This window comes from Euleptes europaea, chromosome 6 (assembly GCF_029931775.1).
Source record: "Euleptes europaea isolate rEulEur1 chromosome 6, rEulEur1.hap1, whole genome shotgun sequence".
NCBI lineage: Eukaryota > Metazoa > Chordata > Lepidosauria > Squamata > Sphaerodactylidae > Euleptes > Euleptes europaea.
The window spans coordinates 82,449,526-82,463,108 of record NC_079317.1 but is presented as its reverse complement, the minus strand read 5'-3'; the positions used below and the strand labels follow the sequence as shown (position 1 = coordinate 82,463,108).

At 44.9% G+C, this 13,583-nt stretch overlaps 1 protein-coding gene across 3 annotated transcripts in view; it reads left to right on the top strand.

The window, feature by feature from the left end:
• USP47 (ubiquitin specific peptidase 47) overlaps positions 1 to 13,583 on the top strand; it is a 73,856-nt gene that overhangs the window by 24,554 nt on the left and 35,719 nt on the right. For all 3 annotated transcript variants that reach the window (XM_056850760.1, XM_056850759.1, XM_056850758.1), the window contains exons 3-6: positions 1,275 to 1,388; positions 3,698 to 3,836; positions 5,119 to 5,215; positions 12,587 to 12,732. In XM_056850760.1, coding sequence (XP_056706738.1) covers positions 1,275 to 1,388; positions 3,698 to 3,836; positions 5,119 to 5,215; positions 12,587 to 12,732 — 496 coding nt within the window. The remainder of the gene's footprint in view (positions 1 to 1,274; positions 1,389 to 3,697; positions 3,837 to 5,118; positions 5,216 to 12,586; positions 12,733 to 13,583) is intronic.

Here is a 13,583-nt window from a genome sequence, read left to right as displayed (position 1 = left end):
ATCCGGTAGAACTATCGTGTCTCTGTCAAAAAGTAGTTTATGGGAATCAGGACATCTTCAGGAAAAGCATGGGGGTGAGGTGTGACATTAGGATCTGTAGTTTGAAGTGGGAGTTAATACAGACATACATTGTTCTTATGAAGATCTTGTTCTGCTTTAGATATTACACTCATCAGTTTAACTCAATAATACACAACATGGTGCCCATCAATGTGTTCCCCGGGGCCTGCTTTTCCGCTGCTCCTCTTCCACATTGTAAACTTCCATTTTCTTTCTGAACACTTCAGTCAAATGAAGCTTTATTTGAAAAGTATGAATCAAGAAGGGGATTAGGAAAAACCCAACACCCATGCTCCTCTGCATGTAAGCTCAAATATAAATAAATGGTGGGTCTCGTCAGATCTCAGAAGCTAAGCAGGGTCAGCCCTGGTTAGTATTTGGATGGGAGACCACCAAGGAATACCAGGGTTGCTGTGCAGAGGAAGGCACTGGCAAACCACCTATTAGTGTCTTGCCATGAAAACCCCCAAAAGGGGTCGCCATAAGTCGGCTGTGACTTGACAGCACTTTACACACACACAGACACACACACAGAGATTCACCATGCCTCCAGAAAAAAAAATACTGAAGTGCCCCCTCACGACAGCCATTTTATGAGGAGGCCTTTTATCAAAATCTTGGATATGTGTGCAGACCCCACAAGTTTTGAGAATTCCTTTAATAGCCTGTGCTATTCATTAGCACTTAAACATTTAATCTATTTCTTAGTTCCATTGTCAGGATCTCTGTTTCTGACATACAGCTTTCATGGGATTATAATGGTGCTTCAATTGAGGCTGGATTTATAATTATCAAAGAGCCTCAAGCAAACCCCACTCCTTGTTTCCAGCTGTATCCATGGTGGTCCCTGTGCCACCTGAAAATTGAACAGCATGAGATTGGGGGAGGGGAGTTGCAACTCCAGTGGAAAGTTTGTAGAAATTGGGGATCTCCTTTACACAAGCAGAAGTTTCTTCTGCTCATGCAAGGATTTCTCTGGACTGAATCTCACCTTAATTTCTTAAACAGATTTCTAATGTATTTTTTCTTATGTTGAGCATTATATATATGAACCATAGAATATTCAGAAGGTAAAAAAATCTTATTTCTGACAGTACATCTTTTCCAGTCAACAGGTTGAATGGAATGGAGACTTATTACTTATTAAAGATGTTTTATGCCACTTTTCCTAAGATTAAATTTGTTAACACAAAAATGATATTTGTTTGTTATAGACACTATTGAATCAGTCTAGTGATAAATCCGTTGTTGATTCTGGTTTTGAGCCTGGGAAAAAGAATTTTCTGCATCTAACAGATAAAGATGGAGAACAACCTCAAGTAGTATTGGTAAGAAAATTTTTGAAATTATCACGTCATCTTGTTTTTATTTTCCTTTAATTCGGTTATTTGTGCCAAACAGTGTTGCAATGCTTGTGTATTGCAAACAAATCCTTCTAAACATGGGAGGTAAAAAGGATCATAGGTACTAGTACCTGTGCATATATATAGATAAAAAGATTAAAAACTGGGTGGGGGGGACACAATTTGGAAGCCCCATTCCCCCAAATTTCCCACTCAGCTTACAGTGACTAACACCTCTCCTTCCTCCCCCCCTTTAACTCATGTCTGCTCCTAATATAATATGGTCTTGGTGCTTATTTAGTCTTCATCAGGCTGTTTGGCCCCCTCTTCAGTTAATTTACAGAGTCATATTTTATGCATGTTTATAGAGTCTTCCAAGTATGTAGAAACCCCCTACCTTATCTGTGTGTAGCCTGTTTTCCGTTTTCTGCTCTGGGCTAACCAGCCATTTCACTCCATGTGAGTATATGATGGATGATTTATGCCAGGAGATGGACAGAGGGAGTACGACTCCGTTGATTGTCTTGGACCTCTAAGTGGCTTTCGATACCATCAGTCACACTTTCCTTCTGAACTACCAGTCTTGGCTTGGATTGGGAGGCACCGTTCTGCGGTGGTTCTGGTCCAACGTGGCTGGTAGGTTTCAGTAAGTAGAGCTGGGGAAGGGCTGCTCAGGCCCTTGGCCTTTGACCTGTGGGGATCCTGCAAGGTCCCATCTTGTCCCCTATGGTGTTTAACATCTACATGCAACCACGAGTTGTCACCAATATACGGATGACACTCAGCTCTTATCTCACACTTCCAGCTGATCCCAGGGAGGCTGTAGAAACCCTGAACCAGTGCCTGGAGTCAATGTTTGAGTGGATGCAGGCTAATAAAGTGAAGCTTAATCCTGGCAAGATGGAAATTCTACTGGTGGGCAGAAGGTCTGAGCTGGGATTTAAAGTGTCATCCATTCTGGATGGGTTTGCACTCCCCTTGAAGGGACAGGTCTGTAGTCTGTGGCTGCTCTTGTTGCTGGATAAGCAGGTGACAGCTGTGGCCAGGAGTGCCTTTTACCAGCTTCAACTGGTTAGCTAGCTATAGCCTTTCCTGGGCAGAATAGCTACTGTGGTGCATGCCCTGCTTACAACAAGATTAGATTACCGCATTGTGCTCTACAGGGGGCTGCCCTTGAGAAATGTTCGAAAACTTCAGTTGGTATAGAACACTGCAGCTAGGATATTGACTGAAGTGGGCCATAGGGACCCTATCACTGGGCCCATCTACACTGGCTCCCAATTTGTTTCTGGGCACAATTCAAGGTGTTGGTGTTGACCTTCAAAGCCCTATATTGTTTGGTACCGTCATAGCTGAAGGACTGCCTACTCCCATATGAACCCACCTGACCACTACAGTCCTCTTTGGAGGGTCTTGATGCAGTTGCCCCCACCTTCTGAGATTAGGTGAGTGGCAGCCCAGGAGAGAGCATTCTCAGTCATGGCATCAAAGCTCTGGAACTCTCTCACTGGGGAGATGTTTCTCTGTCCTCTTCTGTTGCCATCTTCCACCAGCAGGTGAAGACTGTTTTTGTTTCGTTTGGAATTCCCTCAATGATACCCTACTGGGCACTGGCCCTCCCCACTTCCTTGGGCACCACATGGGGGTGATGGTGACTGAAACACTTGCGTAAAAATATAAATGGTTAACAAATCCTTATCATTTAGGTGTGTAAATGTTTACATCTCTACTTTGGAGAGTCTTTTGGCACATTTCATCAGAAGTCCAGCTATGTCTGTGACATACAACACCAAGGCTTGTATCCCAGTCATTTTAAAGGCAGGTACACATCTGATCTACATTTTTCAGGTGTAATAAAGTCAACTTAGGTGCTTAAACTCTTCTCAGTTGGCATTCTGCCCGCTCTGGATGGCAGTACAGCTTTTGGACATCCAATCAGTGAAGGATGCTCCCCTCTTCTAAGAGAGAATGCAGTATTGTCATTGTTCTTTCTGCTCAGAGGTATAGAAGACATCCTTGTCCCACCCTGACTTAAGGGCATCATCATCATTATAGTGTTCTTTACCATCTGGCTAGTGTTTCATTCAGTTTTTATGTACTTCTGATCTACAGGCAGGTGTTTCCCATTCTCGCCCCTATAATTGGTCACATCTCACTGGGTGGTATTTGCCTGAAGACTTATGAAGTGTTTAGTCTTATGGATGTTTGGATATCTTCTTTAAGATAGCTGGATTGAAGGATATGCAATACCTCTGTCCTTAAAAGTGCACTAACTAATGTAACCAATTTTTTAGGAAGAGTCCAGTGGAGAACATGATCGCAATCAAGACCGATTTATAGGTCCCCTACCACGAGAAGGTTCAGTTGGATGTTCCAATGATTATGTCAGTCAGAACTATTCCTATTCATCCGTTCTGAGTAAATCAGAAACAGGTAGGATGGCTTGTTTATTATTTTTCACTGTATAAAAGCTATTGCGAACAGAACATAAGAAAGGCCATGTTGGATCAAACCAAGGTCTATCAAGTCCAGCAGTCCATTCACACAGTGGCCAACCAGGTGCCTCTAGGAAGCCCACAAATAAGACAACTGCAGCAGCATTATCCTGCCTTTGTTCCACAGCACCTAATATAATAGGCATGCTTCTCTGATCCTGGAGAGAATAGGTATTCATTAGCATCCACTTTTACTAGTAGCCATGAATAGCCCTCTACTCCATGAACATGTCCACTCCCCTCTGAAATCCTTCCAAATTGAAATGTTTTAACTTAATCCTTGTTAAAAAGAAATTATGTATTGGTAGGAGAGTGTGCATCTAGAACAGCTGCTGTGACTATGTGTTTGCAGGCAAAATGATATCAGATACTGAGGACCTGTTTAAGTCCTCACACTCTCTTATCTGTATGCACAGTGAAGTGGTCTTTAAGCTTTTGGTTCATACACATCCTTGCTGTTCTAGAACTCACTGGCATTTGTCATCGTAGAAGGAAGTTTGAAATGGGCTTTGTAAAAGTCAACATAAATAGTCAAATTTCCCAGTCTGGAAACTTCAAGAACATGTATTTTTTTTTAATGTTCAGAATCTAGTGAACCATTGGAATTTGCTCTGAGTAGAGGAAGTCGTAGTAAAGATTAGAGTTTATTGTAATGGTTCCCTGCTTGCTGTATGGGAAAGCCCCAGTTGTATGTTCCATATGCCACTCAATATATATTTTTGGAGATAAATCATGATGGGTAGCCGTGTTAGTCTGTCTGTAGCAGTAGAAAAGGGCAAGAGTCCAGTAGCACCTTGAAGACTAACAAAATTTCTGGCAGGGTGTGAGCTTTTGTGAGTCACAACTTCTTCAGATACAGCTAGAATGTGAGTCCATCTATCCTTAAGTACCCAATGGCAATAGCATGTAAATGAAAAAAGCAAGTAAATGACATTAGCAGGCGTGATTGCATCAGGTGTGATATGCAGAGGGTAGTAGGCATGGAGAAATCAGCATTGGTAATGAGACAGGATTCCCAGGTCCCTATTCAGTCCCAGAGAATGCATGGTTTTGAGCTTAATATTAGTTGTAATTCAGAAGTCTCTCTTTCTATTCTCTCATTCTAATCTTTCTAATCTAGTCAAACTGCCTAGCATGTCCCGCCCCCCATCCATTTTTAGTTCACTTTGGGGAACATGATCAACTACTAATCAAACATTAAACTTTTTTTTTTTTTTTAGGATATGTGGGTCTAGTAAATCAAGCAATGACCTGCTATTTGAACAGCCTTCTCCAAACCCTTTTCATGACACCAGAATTTAGAAATGCATTGTATAAGTAAGTACATTACAGTGAATTTTTGATGATGCCATAAATATTTTTTTGTACTCTGCACCTCTAACATGTTTGTGAGAAAGTGTATAAACTTATGAGAGTTTTAGAAATGCATAGAAAGCTTATTAATAATTGTGACCGAATATTAGAGGAGAAAAATGATATTGGAAACCTTCATGTGTATAGGGTAAGTTTTTTCCTTATTCAAATGTGTGGGTTTTTTTAGTTTTCTGCAGAATTTTTTGTTTAATTCTGACTTGAAACCATTTGAATTTTACTATTTACAGAGGCAACAGACAAATACATTCACAGATATCTGAATGTATCATCTAGTTTGGTGATCAATATTTCAAAGATATCTTGGGTAAAAAAAGTCTCAGAGATCCTTGATGGCTTTCTAGCCATATGAATATTCCATCTGATTTAAGCTGCTTACGGGTATATTTGGTAAACTTTACCCATGGTATTCACACTGGTTTCTCTCCCCCCCCCCCCCGTTGCCAAGTAAATTATAGATCTACTATATTCAAGTGTTTTACTGAATAGGAAGGACAGAGTGCAGTTGATGATACACAATTAAAAAAATGAGAGTGACAGAAAAGAGAACGTAGCATCTGTTTTAACACAGAACTGTTAAGCACATTCATGGGAACACTCATTTGAGTGTCATATATTCCAGGTGTCACTCATAGCAAAAATGTTCTGCATTTAGGATGTTTTGCTCAAGCATTTTCACCTTCCTTCCAGTAGGTTTGCAAATTTCCAGATACCCTCCAAGTTGTTGGCAAGGATTTGTGCTGTGCTGTTGCCATGATTTTTAAGCCTCCCTTCAGGAAGAACCCTTGTCTAGCTGTTGTGGATCTTCTGCATACTGCAGAGCATTTACAATGCATTCTTGAAGGGGGGGGGCAAACCACGACAGCCAGGGCAGTGCAGCTGAGAAGCCTCCTCAGAGGCTTCCTGGCTGCTGCGGAGGGTGGGGGGAGCCTTTTTTCCAAAATAAAACAAGGAAAAAAAGGCTTTTTTTCCCATAGAGGAAAGTGGGCCTGCAACACATGAAAAGATGGCACAGAACCCCCGCCATCCTGGGAGGTGTTCCCAGGGCGAAAGGGGTTTGGAAGCTGCCTAATGGTAGCTCTGCCCCAGGAATGCCTCCCAGGATGCTGGCATGGGGACTTGCACCAAGAGAACACTGGTGGGCAAACCCACCAGCGCCTGAACCCCACGCTGCAGCTGCTGTCCGGGGCGTGGCGTAAATGGCACTACGCCGGCATCTTTGCCAGTTTGCACAGCGTAGGGGTCATGCCGGCTCCTAAGAGCATTCGTCCCCCATTAAGGAATGCACTGTTAGTGGCATAGCATACAGTGTGCACACTGTTAAAACAGTAATAGGCTATATCTGATGGACTTAACTGTTACCCTGCCTAAACTGAGAACTAAATTAAACGGAGAGTGGCCACAGGTTCTCGTTCTGGGGGAAGGGCATCTCGCTGACTTGTGGGTATTACCATCACGTGCCCAGGGAGGCAGGACCAAAAACTTAACTTCCTGTCTCCCTGGGAGGGAAGCCCAGTTTCCGTCCTGCCTCGTTTAGGGTGGCAGCTTCGTTGTACGGCTCCGAGCTGACTGCAAAACCTTTCCTAAATTTTTCTGGTGTTCATCTTCCCTTTTCAGTCTACCTTAAGCCTCCTTCCCAAACCCTTCTGTTTGCAGCTGCAGCTCATCCTTATTTATCTCCTCAATCTCTCTCCTTCTGTGCCTCATCCCCCTCCCCCCCCTCCTCACTTCGCCCTGTTGGGCAAGATGACGGACGACAGGAGAGACTCTGATTCAGACCTCCTTTCTGAGGAGGACTGCGACATAGCCCTCGTTGCTTCAACAGGGCGAGGTCGCCGGGAAGGCTCCAACGGCCGCTGTTGTGGTGTCGGGCCCAGGGCGAAGGCACACTCTAATGAGCCATCTAAAAAAGGCGTGAAAAGCGGCGCGCTGCGAGAGGAGGTGGCAGTTCCAGCCGGGAGGCCCCAGAGCACTCAGAGGGAAGACACCTCTCTTACTGATTCCACTCTTCAACCTCTCTCGGTGGAAAATGTTTGATATTTTTAATGGCGTTTTAGATAAACAAGCCCAAATGATGCAAGCCTTTACAGACTCCCTTTCTCCTCTCCTCCAGAGGGCCAAAGTTAACCCTTCATTAGCCTCCTTCCCTCGCCCCCAACCTGGCCTCTCGGGTGGTGGGGACAGTCAAAGACGGGGAACAGCCTGGGCCCCACTGGCACACCACTGGCACACCAAGGCAGCCTTGAAAGTCCCTTTTAAGGAACAGGCCTGTCAGTTACAGGATGATTGCTTCTCTGGGGCAGCAGAGTCTGAGGAGGAGAGCAGAGAAGAAGGGGAATACGGCTCTGACGAAGAGAACCCCATCATTTTGGAGGAACAACAGCCCGATTGTTCTCAGCTGAGGACTTCCAGGGGTTATTGAGTAAAGCCCTATTGGCCCTAGACCTTAAAGGGGATCCTGATCCAGATAAGGAATCCAAACCTAAATCCAGAAAAAAGGGAGCCAAAGTGTTTTTCCCCGTCTCCAAACCTCAATCCTGTGACATACCATTCCCAGAATTCTTTGAGACCCAAGTACAGACAGAGTTCAACAAGCCATTAGCTAACAGGCAATTTTCTGCTAACATCAAAAGGCTCTATACCATGGTGCTGCAGGCCATGATTCTCTTTCAGCTCCCTCTGGTAGATGCTCCGGTGGCAGCAGTTCACTCACCCGATCTGCCTGCTGAGGATGGAATGGGGACTATTAAGGATCCCATGGATAGAAAAGCCGAAATTCTGTCAAAAAAGTTACGAGGCTTCCCCTCTGGCCATTCAGACTTCAGCTGCCACTTCCATAATGGCCAGAGCTTCCATTGTATGGCTCAGGAAAATTATCCATCTATACCCGGCTGAGAACCATAAAATTTCGGAAGGGCTTGGCAGACTTCTTGAGGCCGCTGCCTTTATGGCAGATGCATCTTTGGATGCCATGTCCTTTGCGGCCAGGGCAACATCATCCAACATAGCCCATGGCAAAACAAATTCAAGACTAAATCACTTACCTTGTCCTACCCCTTTACAGGAGGTAAACTATTTGGAGATAGACTAGAGAGGATTCTAGTAGAAAACAAAGACAAGAAAAAGGTCCTACACAAATCCTATAGGAAGGAAGGGAGACCATCCCCTTCCTTCCCCAACTTTAGATCTTCTCACTCCCTCGCACGCTACAGACCTGATCAGCAAAGGGGTTCCTGGAATAATGACAGGGGCTCCTTTCACAGAGGAGGGAATATGTTTTTTCATCCCCCATCAGGGAGCAGCAATTCAGTGGCAACAAGGGAGATAAGTTCTCCAAAAACCCAAAACAGTGACGCCAGGTCACCGGCAGTGGGGGGGGAGACTACTTCAGTTCCATCAAAAGTGGGAACGGCCTTACACAGATGCCTGGGTTTCCCAGGTAGTTTCATCAGGCTACCTAATACAGCTAACCTTCTCCCCAAGGGACAAGTTCATAAGCTCTCCCAGACCCCTGAACAGGGAAAAGCACACAAGAACCTTAGATGCCATTCTACACTTAACCCAGATACAAGCAATAGAGCCAGTACCTCTAAAAGAGACGGGCCTGGGAATTTATTCCACCTTCTTCACAGTCCCCAAGAAAAATGGGGACTGGAGAGCTATATTAGACCTGAAACACCTAAACAAATTTGTCCGATACAGGAAGTTCTGAGTGGAGACTCTGAAATCTATCATAGAGGCCCTGCAGATAGGTTATTACATGACCTCCTTAGACTTAAGGGAAGCATATCTCCATGTTCCCATACATCCTACACATCGCAGGTTTCTCAGATTTGCATATGCAGGGAAACACTACCAGTTCAGAGCCCTCCCTTTTGGTCTGGCGTCGGCACCACGTGTCTTCACCAAGATCTTGGTGACACTGGTGGTCTTGCTCAGGCAGGAGGGGATCAAGATCTTCCCATATCTGGACAACAGGTCCGAGGAAGAGGCCAGGACACATACAGACAGGGTCGTCAAGGTCTTGGTGGATCACGGGTTCCTGGTGAACCTGGAGAAAAGCCACCTGACCCCTACTTAAAGATTGCAACACCTAGGGGTAATCCTGGACACACGCAAGAACCTAGTACTGCTTCCTCCAGACAGGATCACAAAGATCAGATCCTTGGTTCAGACCACAGTCAGGTCCAAACAGGCCAGGATCATGTTTCTTGCCAAACTACTGGGTCTGATGGTGGCCTGCTTAAGCTCTGTCCCCTGGGCCAGATTTTACTCGAGACCGCTTCAGCTGCTCCTACAACCGTATCAATTCCTCATTACTCCGAGCAGGGACAAAACTATCGCACTACCTCACGAGTTCAGGCACAGCCTCCTATGGTAGTGCAGCCGCAACAACCTCTGCAAAGGGGTACAGTTTGTCATAGAGGATCAAATTCAGATCCATACGGATGCCAGCCTAGAAGGGTGGGGGGAGACCTGTCTGAACCACATGGCTCAGGGCATCTGGTCAGCGAAGGAGAAAAAGTTACACATAAATCTGGAGCTCACAGCCATCCGTCTGGCTCTACTACAGTTCCATGACATCATCCTTCACAGGCACGTACTAATTCGCACGGACAATGTGTCTGCCAAAGTACATCTAAACAAGCAGGGGGGATCGCGGTCCTCCAGACTATACCAGGAGGCCCAGATTATCCTTTCATGAGCAGAGACACACATAGCATCCCTGTCAGCAGAACACATCAAGGGAGTTCTTAATTTACCAGGAGGATCTATAACACCTCCTGGAAAGTCTTCGTGTTGTGGTGTAGGCAAAAACACGTAGATCCTCTTTCCCCGGGCATTCTTAGGATTTTAGGCTTCCTACAGGATGGGGTGGAACAGGGTCTGAAGGCAGCTACCTTACGCAGACAGGTAGCGGCTCTGTCTACTGTATTTTCTACGGCAGGCAGCCTTCCCATATCCAGGCACCCACACATTCTGGCCTTCTTAAAAGGGGTAGTTCAATTAAATCCTCCAACAGTACATCGCTTCCCCTCTTGGCGACTCAACGTGGTGCTCACAGCTCTTACCAGCCCCCCCCCTTCGAATCCATCAGGGAGATTCCCTTAAAGGTGTTGAGGATGAAGACCATCTTCTTAACGGCGGTCACCTCTGCTTGCCATGTCTCTGAACTAAGGGCCCTATCAACTCGGGAGGGCTTTTGCATCTTCCACAGGGACAAGGTGGTCCTTAGACCGGACCCCACCTTTATCCCAAAGGTGAATTCCATGTTCCACCGTAATCAGGAGATACATCTGCCGTCCTTCTGTCCCAATCCTAGCCATCCCAAAGAAAAGGAATGGCACCATCTAGACCTGCGTAGGACCCTCAAAGTATACCTCAAATGTACAGAAACTATCAGGCGTTCCGATGCATTGTTCATATCCTTGACCAACCCATCCAGGGGACAGAAGATGTCTAGGTCCTCGCTAAGCTATGCTGTAAGACAGTGCATCACAGAAGCATATAGGGCTAGCAAAATCCCAATTCCGGCGGGCATCACTACTCATTCAGTTCGCAGTGCAGCCACATCAGCGGCATTCGAAAAACAGGCCCCCTGGAAGAGAGCTGCTGGGCGACCACCTGGTCCACGGTATCCACCTCTATAAAGCACTACAAAATTGATTCCATGGCCGCTGCTGACGCAGCCTTCGGTAGGAGGGTTCTGCAGCACGTCTTGGATCACCTCCCAGGTGATCTAGCTCTTGGAGATCTCACAAGTCAGCGAGATGCCCTTCCCCCAGAACGAGAATGGAGCCTTGTTTACTCACCGTGAGGGCTCCTTCTGTTCTGGGGTCGAAGGGCATCTCGCCCGCCCAATGTTAAACTAATCCAAGACTTATTTGTCAATCTGACGTGGGCGGCCACAACACGTGGAATCCTCCAAGGCGGATACTTAACTCAGGCCTCTACTCACATTTGCCAGTTTTTCCTTCTTATATGTATCGGAGCCTCTTACTGATCGTTACACGTGGTTAATTATTGTCCATTGACAATACCGGTTACCCTGTTGTGTTTCGTTGTTGTGTTTGCTGTTCTGCACTTAACCTGTCTCCTTTAGCTCGGCGAGTCCAAAAACTGGGCTTCCTGCCCAGGAAGACAGGAAGTTAAGTTTTTGGTCCTGCCTCCCTGGGCACGTGATGGTAATACCCCCAAGTCAGCGAGATGCCCTTCGACCCCAGAACAGAAGGAGCCCTCACGGTGAGTAACAAGGCTCCGTTCACTCCAAGGCTACTGATTCCATTTTAGAAGCAGTTGTCGTTCTTTAAAAATTGCTGCGAGGCCCCTATCTGTATTGGGTATGTGGCGTAGTGGCCCTAGGAGACCTTGCGTCGTCCCCTCCCATGCCTTTTCAGGTGCAGAAACAGCCCCCATGGCTGCCTCAGGCACTCAACAAGGCATGGGGGAGGGAGAACAAGAGCTCCTATGGCCATTGTGGATCCAGTCTGGATTGGAATCTCGTGACTATTTGTAAAGAACTACAACTGCTTCTAAAATGGCACCGGCAGCCTCGGGTGGCCATTGTCATTTTTATAAAGCACTACATGACCCGTGGCCATTGTCATTTTAAGCTTGGCTCCAAGAGTATGCCTTAGAGATACCCAGAACTTCCCTGGAGCTGTATTTTACAAGGGAAGGTTGCAATTCAGGGGAGTTTCCAAATGCTTTAAGCAGTTTGCCCTGCCCCAGGTGCATTGGGACACTGGAAAGAGCCACTTGTCTTTTAGAGTATCAGGTGGACATTTTTGGAGGGGCTTGGAAAGCAGGCAGTTGTATGTTGGACTATCTGAAAGTCAGCCCCAACAAGGCTGAGCACAAGGCTGTAACAAATATTTAAATTTAGTGGCCTTCAAACTGAATGGATTTCATGTTTGCTAGTCTACCCAGAGAAGCCCTTCAAGTCTACCACATGTTCCTATACCTTGGCATATGATTTAGGGTACAGGAACCTAGTGCTGGCCAGGGCTGTTGGGGCTTGTTGACATTCTCCCAGAACAAGAGGACGCCCTAGAGCACATCCAACTTCACTCACAGGTTTACACTTCAGGGAACAGTTGGTAGAGGTGGTATGTCAGCTTTCTGGAAGATTTTTGTGCATTATTTATCTTTTCACTGAGAGACTGCTAAGTACAGTTCCCTGAAACACAGCTTGAGAACTACTGACTAACATACATATCTTTATTACATAATAAATTAATGTGCGCTAAGAAACTTTTAGAGCAATATACTGTTAATTAGTTATTCTGATACTAAAATGACTACTTTTCTAAATAGATGGGAATTTGAGGAATCTGAAGAAGATCCAGTGACAAGCATCCCTTTCCAGCTTCAAAGGCTGTTTGTTTTGCTGCAGACAAGCAAAAAGAGAGCAATTGAAACTACAGATGTTACACGAAGCTTTGGATGGGATAGTAGCGAAGGTGTGCCTACATATAATTAAATGCTTGGTTAAGCTGATAATCATGCTGGGATAAATGGAAACTGACATCGTTTATTGAATATGTGCATAATAAAGAACCCAGATCAGCCCACTAGCATGTTGCTTGTTTACTGAAAAGTCGCTTAACATAATTGGGAAATCAAGTTCTAAGAAGTGTCAGTGTGGCAAGCTCTGTATATAGTTCTTGGTACTACTTTAAAATGTTTTTTTTTCCAAGCAACACCCAACAGCTACTTGAGATTTCTTAGTTGCTACTTTGAGATGATCTGTTCTCGTTCACTGAGCAGGAGAGATCCGTGACTGCTCGATTTTTGCTGTAGAGTTGTTTTTAACTGTTTGCAGTGCTTGAAGGACCCTGGAGCAGAAGACATAGTGTTGGGTCCTGTTAATAAATGGAGTCATAAGATCCAGCCCATAGGATTGTTAATTATATATTTCCATTTGGACTGTCTACTCAGCATATGCCATCTCTCTATAGTACAATCTTTATATGTTACAGTGAATTTTATACTTAACAACAAATGTTATTTGTATCAATTTCAGTACCACTTGTTATTTTTTGTGATTGCCTTTAAAATGTGAGCTAAAGTATATTATTAGAGCCAAAATAGAAAATGTGTTAGAAATAGAATATATAGCTGCTATTTTTAGTATTTATTAATGTCCACAGGGTGGTTTCAGTTTTAAATGCTCAACACTTTTAGAAAGCCTAAACAGTTAATGAGCATGTATGGAAAGAGGCTTTAGCCAAGCAAAAGACATGGAAGATTTCGCCTGAAATCAACAGGGTCCTAAGCAAAAGTAAATTAGAGAAACAATGTTTCCATTATG